This window comes from Salmo trutta, chromosome 22 (assembly GCF_901001165.1).
Source record: "Salmo trutta chromosome 22, fSalTru1.1, whole genome shotgun sequence".
NCBI classification, from domain to species: domain Eukaryota; kingdom Metazoa; phylum Chordata; class Actinopteri; order Salmoniformes; family Salmonidae; genus Salmo; species Salmo trutta.
Genome location: NC_042978.1, coordinates 6,673,993 through 6,686,669, shown reverse-complemented (window position 1 = coordinate 6,686,669; position 12,677 = coordinate 6,673,993). Strand labels below are relative to the sequence as shown.

The 12,677-nt window shown below is 43.9% G+C and overlaps 1 protein-coding gene across 25 annotated transcripts in view; it reads left to right on the top strand.

Annotated features, from left to right (window-relative positions):
* Positions 1 to 12,677, top strand: part of LOC115157974 (receptor-type tyrosine-protein phosphatase S) — a 280,182-nt gene that overhangs the window by 232,251 nt on the left and 35,254 nt on the right. For 16 of the 25 annotated variants that reach the window (XM_029706364.1, XM_029706362.1, XM_029706383.1 and 13 more), the window contains 4 exons: positions 4,638 to 4,735; positions 7,248 to 7,371; positions 9,875 to 10,050; positions 12,359 to 12,484. In XM_029706364.1, coding sequence (XP_029562224.1) covers positions 4,638 to 4,735; positions 7,248 to 7,371; positions 9,875 to 10,050; positions 12,359 to 12,484 — 524 coding nt within the window. The remainder of the gene's footprint in view (positions 1 to 4,637; positions 4,736 to 7,247; positions 7,372 to 9,874; positions 10,051 to 12,358; positions 12,485 to 12,677) is intronic. The other 9 variants (XM_029706387.1, XM_029706384.1, XM_029706386.1 and 6 more) reach the window with 1 other exon arrangement.

The following is a 12,677-nucleotide window of genomic DNA, read 5'->3' as shown; positions in this document are numbered from 1 at the left end:
GACGCTAGTTGTGTTTCTCCGTGCCCATTGATCGCTGCTGTTAATTGCTGAGAAAAAATGGAGGGACTACTTCGATATTGGAGGGAAAGACTGTGGGAGAAGAGGGGGGTGGGGTAGGGGGTGGACAACAACTTATCCTTGAAAGACTTTACATGTGATCGACTCGTTTGTCTTTGGCAGGCCCAATATTAATAATAATAATGATTTGGGGGGGGGTGCTTAAATTTGTACTATTTCACCTTTTTCCTCTGAGCCCTGGTTAAACATTGTACAATAATGAACAGGGTACCAATAGGTTCCATTTCAGATGCAGCCCCACTGTCTGTGTTGATACAGAGAATATTTTGTCGAGTTAGGCAGGATTCAAGATGAAAATGGACTGTCTCCATAAGCACTAACTCAGAGCGCGATCCAGTCTACTCCTCTGGAATGCATTGTGGGTTGTATTAATAAAAAAAAACTGTTTAGATGTATTGCTTGTTTTTAACAGACTGAGAGCCCAAATGAACGCCATTAAAATTATACTAGACAGCTATTATTTACTCGCCTGTGCTTTTGTTAAATTAATGAAGCAAACATCAGTCCAATTCATATACATTTCCTTTAAGTTTAAATAAACACAGTTAATACTAGTTTCACGTATGCCAGTGGACCTACGTTATTTTGTATATCCCAGGTTACAGTTCCTTTTTTCCAAACCAAACACTTAAACCGTAGCCTCCGCAGGCTGTAGCAACTGTCCTGCACTTATAGTACATCTGAGGCAGTACGATTGGCTGCAGGTAGGCACTGAGGTACTAAGTGTTTGAGTACAACGTTGTCTGCCACTGAAACACTAAGCGCACTCTGCTTTTGATCTTGCCGCTAACAAACCGCTCTCTTTTTTCCGTTCTTTTCGCATATAGCTCCTGATACCTTTTCCCGTTGAGTTTGTGGGATAACAAATTGACAGCCTAAGTCGAATTCTTCCGATTTTAACCCGCATTCGTTGTTAATAAATGCACCATCCGGCAATGATGAATAACAACACGTTTCCAACCGATGCCATAGGAAAGTAGCATGCGATGTTAGCTCAGTCAGAAACTGATATGTGAGCAAACAAATTTAGGAACTTGTCCAAATACAACTACATGGGGGGGGAGGGGCTGCTCTTCCCATGCAAGGTTTTGTCTATTAATTCAACTTAAGATAATAAATAATTGAACAGAACAATTCTTAAAGGAGTATTAAGAAGGTTGTTTTATTTGGCCTCACAAAGGATTGTCAGATTGGTTCACTTATTGAAAAATGAAGACATGCTATTGAACTGTGTAAAAGTCACTGCTTGAATTTAGCTGGTGCTGGGACCTCGAAATTTCAACTACATCTCTTATGCTCTAAAATATGAACACCAGCACTGTAAAATTAAATTGAGCACCGGGCACCTAAAATGAGTACAGGCACTTCTTTCATTTCACTTCAAGCACTGATAATAATACAATAATAACTTCAATCAGTGGGCCTTATTCAATCAGTGGGTCTTTAGAAGATCTAGTGTGATCCACCTTTGAACCAGTCCTCTAATACAACACAGCATGTCCAGTCATCAACTAGAACTGTGGTGTTCAGTGCCTCAACCTCCATTAGTCCCTGTGTCTCCTATATCCCTGTTATATCCCTATAATCTTTGCTAATCCCCATGTAATTGTCGGCGTAACATTGTTCCCTTCATTTAAAAAAAAATTACCATCACTAATTGGGAGTGACGCCAGGGAGTGTCGAGTGTCCCCTCCCCGACAAAACAAAACATTTGTGATCCCGTCAACATTCGGGAGGACGCTAAGCGCCACGCAAATGGGATAAATTTAGGATGCTTAATCTGATTACGCCGATTTTGCATGCCCAAGGACGTCATCAAGATTTAGACAACTTTTGACCTCCATTTGCAGAAAGCAACAAAGTGGGCTTAAGCTCCTTTTAAAAATATGACTAGCGTTAAGTTCCGTGCCGGGGATATGTCCAGGGACAGGCCAACAATATATGACTCCACCGTATTCCATTACATGCCCAGCATTATGCTCCTAAATGGATTAGCTCCAGTGTACACACACAGCCCCGCCAATAATGTTACAGCATATTGCCTGGTGCACTGGGAGAGCTATAGAGAAAAAATCGCTAAAATATCCCCAGTACTGACTAGGCTGGTTTGAATATGACTATATATCTAGGGCTGTTGGGAAGGCGGTAGTGGTGGAGGAGTGCTACAGAGACCATGCAAAAATTGCCTTTAACTTATTTGGGCTCAACTCCCGTTAACGGGATTGATTTGAGAACATCTGGTGAAATGGCAGAGCGCCAAATTATTTTTTTTTCGTTTTTATATTTAATTTTCCTACATTCACAAGTGCAACACACCAAATTAAAGCTTAACTTCTTGTTAATCTAGCCACCTTGTCAGATTTCAAAAAGGCTTTACGGCGAAAGCAAACCATGCGATTATCTTAGGACAGCGCCCAGCATACCAACACATGAAAATCAAATTTCAACTCGCCAGGAGCAACACAAAAGTCAGAAATAACGATTTAATTCATGCCTTACCTTTGAAGAACTTCTTCTGTTGGCACTCCAATATGTCCCATAAACATCGATTAATTCCGTCGTTATATCTCAAAAATGTCCATTTATTTGGCGCGTTTGATTCAGAAAAACACCGGTTCCAACTCGCCCAGCATGACTACAAAATATCTAATAAGTTACCTGTAAACGCTGTCCAAACATTTGAAACAACTTTCCTAATACAATTTTAGTTATTTTTTAACGTAAATAATCTATCAAATTTAAGACGGGATAAACGGTGTTCAATACCGGATAAAAACAAGGTGAAGCGCGTGCCGTACTTCTTAATTTTTCTAAAGAAAAACATCAACCAATTTCTAAAGACTGTTGACATCCACTGGAAGTGATAGAAACTGCAAGCAATTGCCTTATAAATCTAGATACACATAGAAAACCCATTGAAAACACTGTCAACTCAACAACAAAAATTCCTGGATGGTTTGTCCTCGGGGTTTTGCCTGCCAAATAAGTTATGTTATACTCACAGACATAATCTTAACAGTTTTAGAAACTTTAGAGTGTTTTCTATCCAAAATCTACCAATTATATACATATCCTAGCTTCTGGGCCTGAGTAGCCAGCAGTTTACTTTGGGCACGTTTTTCATCCGGACGTCAAAATACCGCCCCCTAGCCCAAAGAAGTTAACTGACTACGCAGGTTCTGACATTTTGGGTGGTGTGGAGACTGGGGAGGGGCGTCCATCTTAAAACCTGTTGAGGACCCCCTGGCTATATCAATCCCGGTATTGGGATTCTTTGACAACATCCGGCGAAATATGACATTAAGGGCCCAGGGTTTTGGATGCTTTTTTGGATGGCCCGGCTGAAAGCCATAAAAGGGTGTCTGTGACTGATCCTAGCGTCATGCTTGCTTGGCCTTGGCTGACTGGAGTGGAGCAGCTCACTGCGTCATCGCGTCACTCACCACTGTCACTATAACCTTCCCCTCTTGACCCCTCCCCCTCATCGATCTCATCCAAACCCCAGGCCAGGGCTCGTCAACTGTCCCCTAACCCCTAACCCCTGAACTTGGTAGACAGTAGCTAGTTAGTTTATAGATGCAGTGATGTAGAGGTACTTCATTGTGGCAACATTTTGACTGCTTGATTTAATCTAAATATATTTTTCAATAAACAAAAAACGGAGGCCTTAGTTTTCTTGGCTGATGGGAAATGAGTGTTGTTATTTTGTGTGAAATGCCACTCTACAATGAAGTGATGTTATTTACGATTTGAGTTAATTCCCATATTAAATATTTGTGCCTCTGGATGTGAAAAGGATTTTCACAGGCGGCTTTTATGCTATTGTTAATAGCTCTTCCTTGTCACAGTGACTCGGTTAAGAGAAAGCTCTAGTTTTTTTCCTCTTACCCTAGCATAAAAACTATAATTCCTTTTGTTTTTGTGCACTGAGGAGTGAAGAACAATTTATGTCAACATTGCATCATATTGGCTCCAAAGGCTAAACTCAAGGGGTGTTTTTTCTATTTTATTATTTCCCCATCAAAAACCGAGGTTTGTTGCCTTGTCTCTGTTGCCAAGCTATTAAAAGCCACGTCTCTCTGAAGACTTGAGCAGTAATTGGTCGGGGGGTTCTTTCTCACCATAGCAATCACCCATTGGTTGTCCTTCATTTGCGGCCCTATAACTTGTGCGCCATTACGAAGGGGAATAGTAGTGAGTGTGCAGAATAAAAATTTGAGCTCCGGCCTGGTCTCAACTGTATTCCCTAACATCACCCATCAACTCCATATGGACTGTGTGTTTTGAATTCCAGAATGTTCCCCAGTATTCCCTCCCTCCCTTGTCACTTAAGGCTTTCTCACTCCCCCCCACCCCCCCTCTATCTCTTCTGCAGCTAGCAGAACCGCATTATCCACAACCCCCATTCCACCCTAACCCTTGTCCTGTCATTCTCTTAACTTTTTGAGGGTTTTAGCCTCTCACTTCAAATGCCATGGCAGCTGTACTGACGCATTTTATTTCTATCCCTCCTTCCCCCCTCCCTCGGTTCTCTCTCTCTTCATCTGTGTGGCAAACAGGTATGATGAATCATCCACCCATCCCTATCGCGGAGCTGGCTGAACACACAGAGCTTCTCAAAGCCAACGACAACCTGAAGCTCTCCCAGGAGTATGAGGTGAGTGGGCTGGGGTCAGGGGTTAAGGGTTAAAGTTGGGTAAAATGGTGTAGGGGGAAGTTGCGTCTAGATGCTGATCTTGGGTCAGTTTTTGCATTTTCCACACTAATGGTTAAGGTTAGGATTTGGGGAGAGGAAGCTGATCCTAGATCTGTACCTAGGAGAAACTTCACCCCTGACCAGGGTAGAATGAGGTTACTGGGATTCCAAGGTTTTAGTGAATTAACTGTATTAACATTGTAGTGGCATGTTATCTAATCAAAGTTAGCGTTGTAATATATAATCAAAGTTCCACCACATTCTCTTCAGTTGGGCGCAAAATAATGAATCAACACAAATGCCATTCTATACTTAAATGTTGGGTTTCCAGGCAACCCTTCCCCCAATGCAATTTCATAATCACACCAAAAATAACTGAGCGCTTATTCCATCATAATGCGTCCAGTCCCACACCAGTCAACGGATGGCCTGTCAACCACCCTTAAGATTCTAAGCTGCAGCATGGTGGATCTACACACACACATACGCTGGCATCGGGCGAGCATGAAGCCGAGCTGTCGAAGGCCCGAGTGCAGCCAGGGAGGTTATAAATGAACCCCGCCGCTGATTAGAAATCAGGATCGCTGAATCAGCCCTCGTTTGCATACAGCAATGTCCTCATCCAGAGCATCAGAGCTGCACCAGGGAGAGTTGTGGGTACTGTAGTACTGGATGCCAACAGGAGAACCACAGTTAAGCCGGTGGTGGATGGTGGTGGCTGTTGGGATAATGACCTGCTTGCAGCCATACAGTACATCTTCTTCTTATCTATTATTTATACATCTGGGTTGGACCGTGTACCAAATCGACTTCCCTTCACACGGGCGAGGCAGAGAAGGAGGAGGGTATCGAGTCATCGGTGAGGGTTTGGAAAAAGTGACTTATTGACACTTCGGAACACTTTGGTACAACGCAAAGTTCTTAATTACTTGGCTCCAAAAGGAATGCTACTTACAGTGCAACCCTCTCTCTCTCTCTGTCTCTCTCTGTCTCTCTCTGTCTCTCTCTGTCTCTCTCTGTCTCTCTCTGTCTCTCTCTCTCTCTCTCTCTCTCTCTCTCTCTCTCTCTCTCTCTCTCTCTCTCTCCATCTCGCTCCCCCTCTCCCCTCTCCATTCGCTCCCCCAGAAAAATAAATGACCAAATTAAATGGAGAAGTGTAATTTTCATTTTGTTATTTTCTTGATGAATGGCTGCTCATCTGGGCGTCTTGGCTTGCCAAGGCCCGGACTCTTTGGGGCTCTGAGTGATTGGTTTTTCTAGTGTGGTGGGATGGAGGTGGGAGGAGAGGAGGGAGGGAAGAAAGCGTAGAGAGGAGAGGGGTAGGAAGGGGAGCTCGGTTAATGATCAGGAAATGCAGTACAGGAGCTGGATGGAGAGGTGCGCAATATCTTCAGAGAATGTACATAGCAGGGGTGGCTGGTGGAGGTTCGGAAACAGGGAAGGGGAGGAGACTTTTTCGAAGGGTCCATCGTCGCCTAAAGCTATGGAATGTACTGAGGAGGTGGAGTAACTAATCCATCAGGTGTCAGCACCAACATGCCCCATTCAAGAAGGGCCCACCCCCTTTTGATGGGAGCTGTCACTCATACTCATCCCCTTGGCAACACCTTTTTGTCAGGATAGGGGAAGTGGAGGAGGGAGAGGAGTGTTAAAGTAGAAACCACACTCACCCTATTATACAAACACACACACTCACGCCTTCAGGAGAGCATTACTACACACAAAATAATCCCAGTCAGCCTCAGGGGAGACCAGACAAGAGAAAAAGAGGAGGAGAAGGATGGGATGAGAGAGAGACAGAGATGGGGACAATGCGGAGCAGGTTCTCCTTGTGCCGAGCTGGCTGTCTGTTATTTCACTGTGATGATTGCGGGTAAACTGTTACATCAGGCCCCTATTTGGACTTTATTTAGCCTCAATCTCTGTTCCCTGCACCAGGCCCTAACCGAAAACATCCTTCAAGCTAGCGCCAGGGCCCGCGAGCGAGCGCCGAATCATAATGGAATACTAAATTACCCTGACAAGGGAATAGAATATTTATCCGGAAATCTCGTATTCCAAGCGCGGGCAGCATTTGTCTTGCCAGCAGTGTCGGGGCCCAGGAACCTGGTTTATTCCCCCTCTCTCTTTTTCACCCTAAGAGAAGAGCTGCCACCTTGATCAATATTTTTATTGCCGTTATGCACTGTCTACATTAAAGAGATGATAAAGCCACCTGCTCAGACGTTTATATTTGAAGTGGGCACGGAGCAACTGCTAATGAGGCTCTTCCCTTGTTTTTGAAATTTTTTATTGCTTTCTCTCTCTCTCTGTATTGTTGTGTTCCTTTCTGTGCCTTCCCTCTATCTTTCTTTCGTCTCCTTTCTGAGGATGTCATATTGTGTGTGTGTGTGTGTGTGTGTGTGTGTGTGTGTGTGTGTGTGTGTGTGTGTGTGTGTGCGTGCGTGCGTGTGCGTTCTATCGTGTCCCACAGTCCATCGATCCGGGCCAGCAGTTCACATGGGAACACTCCAACCTGGAGGTGAACAAGCCCAAAAACCGCTACGCCAATGTCATCGCCTACGACCACTCCCGCGTCATCCTCGCACCCATCGAAGGTAAGACTAGACACTTTTTGGAACTTTTTACCCCACCAATTGCAACTTCAATACTCTGTGTTGGTCTGTTATGTCTTGCAGTCCAAGGTTTGAGGTAGACTGACTGCCCGATGCTCTTTGGTCTCATCTTATTTGACCTTATGAAATGACCATTGGTGCAAAGTTGAGAACATTGTTAGAGGAGCTCACCCTTCAACAGTGGAAGTCTCCTAGTGTTCCTCATAGCCAGGTGAACTCGTCACTCTTCAACCCTGCCGAGCTCTCAACCTCTCGCCACCTTTTTCTGCGACTTATCCATTTCGACTTGATTTTGACAGTTCGCAATAAGCCCAATTTAAGAGTGCAACAGCACACATGACAAAATCATCCCTGGCAAAGCGTCCATAAATACATAAATTAATCAAGTCTGAAATTTCCATTTTACAGTGCAGTGATTTTGCCATTAGTCACAGCAGTAGAACAATTCATGTATGCAGCCATTTGCTGTTCACTTAGCTATGACTAACGCCAATGCGCCACAATCGCATTGTGCGACGTGGAATCCTTTTTAATGACGTTTGCCTTTTCTCTCTCTTTCTCTCTCTCCCCCCCACGGTTGTCGCCGCGCTCTTTGTCGCGTCTCCCTACTCTTAAATTAGCCCAGTCGAGTGTTTCATTGTTTGTCGCTTGAGTGCGAAAACGTCAATTAAGGAACGTGACTTTTTGAGCGGCCATTGCAGTCTGTTGAAGCGTTTTAGAGTTTAAGAGTTATAACTAGTATGTTATACGTCTGATAAAGGAAGGCGTGTGACATTCAACCATCTTTTATTAGTTGATAGAAGAGTAGACTCTAGTCTAGACAAGAGTAAATACAATTAGTAGGCTCATTGAGGTTACAGATTGCCTGGTTGAAGATAGATACAACAGTCGGAGGATACGTTGGAGACTAAACGAATGGTATTCTCAGAGCTCCCATATATGATATATGCATTTGCCTAAAGAATGCATTGTGAATGTGTATGGCGTCAAAGGCTTTGGACATTGGGACATATTAAGCTGACAGGGTCTCAAGAGCATACACACATAGACTATGGCTATTTTTGACAGAGAGGAATGATGAGCTACATTTGACTCTCTCACACACCCACACACTTACACACTCCCCCACACACACACATACACACACAAAGATAGACCTACACTACATGACCAAAAGTATGTGGACACCTGCTTGTCGAACGTCTCATTCCAAAATCATTAATATGGAGTTGTTCCCCCCCTTTGCTGTGATAACAGCCTCTACTCTTCTGGGAAGGCTTTCCACTAGATGTTGGAACATTGCTGCTGGGACTTGCTTCCATTCAACCACAAGAGCATTAGTGAGGTTGGGCAATGTTGTTGGGCGATTAGACCTGGCTTGCAGTCGGCATTCCAATTCATCCCAAAGGTGTTCGATGGGGTTGAGGTCAGGGCTTTGTACAGGCCAGTCAAGTTCTTCCAGACCAATCTCGACAAACCATTTCTCTATGGAGCTGGGGGGCATTGTCAAGCTGAAACAGGAAAGGGCCTTCCCCAAACTGTTGCCACAAAGTTGGAAGCACAAAATTGTCTCAAATATAATTGTATGCTGTAGCGTTAAGATTTCCCTTCATTGGAGCTAATGGGCCTAGTTATTGTGCTGACGTTGCTTCCAGAGGCAGTTTGGAACTCGGTAGTGAGTGTTGCAACCGAGGATAGACGATTTTTAGACGCTACGCGCTTCTGCACTCGGTGGTCCCATTCTGTGAGCTTGTGAGGCCTACCACTCCGCAGTTGAGCCATTGTTGCTCCTAGACATTTCCACTTCACAATAACAGCTCTAGCAGCGTAGAAATTTTATGAACTGACTTGTTGGAAAGGTGGCATCCTATGGCGGTGCCACGTTAAAAGTCACTGGGTTCTTCAGTCAGGCCATGCTACAGCCAATGTTTGACTATGGAGATTGCATGGCTGTGTGCTCGATTTCATACATATGTCAGCGACACACAATCAGACACACTGCAGGGCTTATTCTGACACAAACACTCGCCCAGCCTGCGTGCAGGAGGGCTATTTTAGCTGAGATTTAGTGGGGCCTGTGTGTGTGACAGGCCGTGGTGACGGCTGTAGAGCGATGGAGGAGAGAGGACCGCTCTGAGCACTGATTTACTCCCCAGGCCCCGTGCTCCTTACTGCACACTCCAGCATCAACACTAAATCACAACCACAACACCAGGCCAGAGAAATACATAAATAAAACATAAAGAAAGAGAGAGAGGGAGAGAGGGAGAAGACGAAAGTGAAAGAAAGAAATTGAGAGGCAGAAAGAAAGGTGGAAAGAGAGAGGACACAGTGACCTATGAACACAGCGATAAGAGCAATAAGAACACAGCGAAGTCGGAAAATTGCCTGAGCCATTAAAGTTGACCACTTGGCTTATTAACAACCAACAATTTTTGAAATTGTCCCTTCTTCAACTCTATTACTCTCTTCTGTCAATTTCCAGGTATCATAGGCAGCGACTATATCAACGCCAACTACATAGACGGTTACAGGAAGCAGAATGCCTACATCGCAACGCAGGGTCCTTTGCCCGAGACGTTCGGAGATTTCTGGAGGATGGTGTGGGAACAGAGGGCAGCCACTGTGGTCATGATGACCAGACTGGAAGAGAAATCACGGGTAAATAACTATAGAATTGAATCTGGTGTTCCCCCTGGATCAGTGTTAGGCTTGTTTTCTGACCAAAACAGACTTTACAGAAAAACTATTTCAAAATTCTGCAGTGTATGTGAGGAAATTATGAGGCACTTTAAAGTGTACAGGAACATATAATCCTTTGTGGTTAGTGCAATGTTGTTGTCTATATGCAAGCCATAATCAGCCTAGGCATTGTGAATCGTCTTACAATAATATGAAGAATGCCAAGTTTCTTTACCTCAGGTATCTTACCTCGTTCTCTGTTATCCTCCTCCATCTCTGCCCTTTTTATCCGTTTACCTATCCCTCCGTCGTGTGTGTTCCACCCCTGTCAGATACCATCAGGGTTAGCAGGCGGCAAGCGTTGACTGTGAACGCAATGAGAGTGTTAGAATGATGCGTTTCCTGGACTAGCTGTCACATCGCATCAGGGCCTTGGGGGGGGGGGGATTGGCGCGTATTGAATGAATCTTCATTAGGTTAGGATGGAAAGGATGGATAGGGTGACTGAGTGTTGGGGTGGAGGAGGGGGAGTGGTGGGGGAGCTGTCTTGGACACACTGTGTGTATCTCTGCTGAAAGGGAAACATACCCACCCTTGATTGATTGGTGGTTGTTGCTAGGGGGAGGCAGGGGGACGGGAAGATGGAGGGATGGGGAGGGGTTTGATGATTGTAGGTGAAGCCTACAGGGAAGGAGTTGATTTGACACTTCTTTTTTCCTTTCATTCCCCCGGTTCTCTCTATTTATTTTCCTGAAGTGTAGAAAATGTAAAGGCAGCCCAGGTGTCAGGTCCTGACCATAGAAAGCCTTTATTTTCTATGGTAGAGTAGGTCAGGGCGTGACTAGGGGTTTAGTCTAGTTTATATTTTCTATGTGGGTTTGTAGTTTGTTTTTCTATGTTGGTGTTTTAGTATGATTCCCAATTGGAGGCAGCTGGCTATCGTTGTCTCTAATTGGGGATCATGCTTAAGTAGAATTTTTCCACCTGTGTGTTATGGGATATTGTTTTGAGTTAGTGCACGTAGCATCGCTGTAGTCACGGTTCGTTGTTAGTTTATTATTTATTTGTTTTTGTCTTTGCTTAGTTTCACTTTCTAATAAATATGTGGAACTCAACATTCGCTGCGCCTTGGTCCGACATTTATTCCAGCGAACGTGACGCCAGGGCCGAAGGTGTTCCTAATGTTTGGTATACTCAGTGTATCTCATGATGTGTAACAACATGTGAGCCATGACGTACCAAATATACGATGAGTCTATTATTATAGGGTAAGCATTAGAATAAGCCACCTTAATATTCACAGCCATATGCAGTACCAGTCAAAAGTTTGGACACACCTACTCATTCCAGGGTTTTTCTTTATTTGAAAAATGTTCTACATTGTAGAATAATAGTGAAGACATCAAAACTCTGAAATAGCACATATGGAATTATGTAGTAACCTAAAAAAGTGTTAAAGAAATCAAAATATTTTTTTTTACTTTAGATTCTTCAATATACCACCCCTACCTTGTCACAACGCAACTGATTTGCTCAAATGCATTAAGAAGGAAAGAAATTCCACAAATTCACTTTTAACAAGGCACACCTGGTTAATTGAAATGCATTCCAGGGGACTACCTCATGAAGCTGGTTGAGAGAATGCCAAGAGTGTGCAAAGCTGATTTGAAGAATCTCAAATATAAAATATATTTGGATTTGTTTAACACTTTTTTGGTTACTACATGATTCCACGTGTTATTTCATAGTTTTGACGTCTTCCCTATTATTCCACAATGTAGAAAATAGTAAAAAATAAAGAAAAACCCTTGAATGATAGCCTATCTTTAGGAACTGATCTGTCATCAGTGTTGTGGAATAATCTGAATGTTAAGGTAAGATGTGAATGGAGAAAGCTGATCTGAGAGCAGTGCTGCCTTTCTTTCGATCCTATTTGTATCGACACAAGCTCCGACTACGAACTTTGAGAAATGTCTCCCTACGTGGTGTTTTGGGAAGCGCATGCGAGTTCTTCGGCCGTTATAGGAATGATGCGTCGTTAAAACACACTAAGCTTATGTTCTATTGGGAAACCAGACTCTGGTGTGTTCTGTGAACCTTCTTCTTTTTAGGATGGCTGGTGAAGGCATGGGGTTCACTGTGTAATAGGATTCTGTGTGATTTTTGTGTGGGGTGCGTGCGTTTTTGCATTTGTGAGTGTATATGTGTGAATGAATGCCATAGTTTGCCTTTGTTGCGTGTTTGAGAGTGTCTGTGTACTTACCCACCTCGTCTCCTCTCTCCTCAGATCAAGTGTGACCAGTACTGGCCCAGTCGAGGAACAGAGACCTATGGGATGACCCAGGTGACTCTACTGGACACTATAGAGCTGGCCACCTTCTGCGTCCGCACCTTCTCCCTGCACAAGGTACGAGTGAGTACACAACTTTACTCCACCCATACTGAAAGTAATTCCACACGTTGTCGTGCCGCAAGTCACACTGTAGAGTACTGTACACACGGGCAAAACATACCTCACTACACTACACAATTCAAACTGCACTACATTTGAAATCAGACTCCCTACATTCTACACTCCACTCCTAAGTATCCACATTGCACACTAT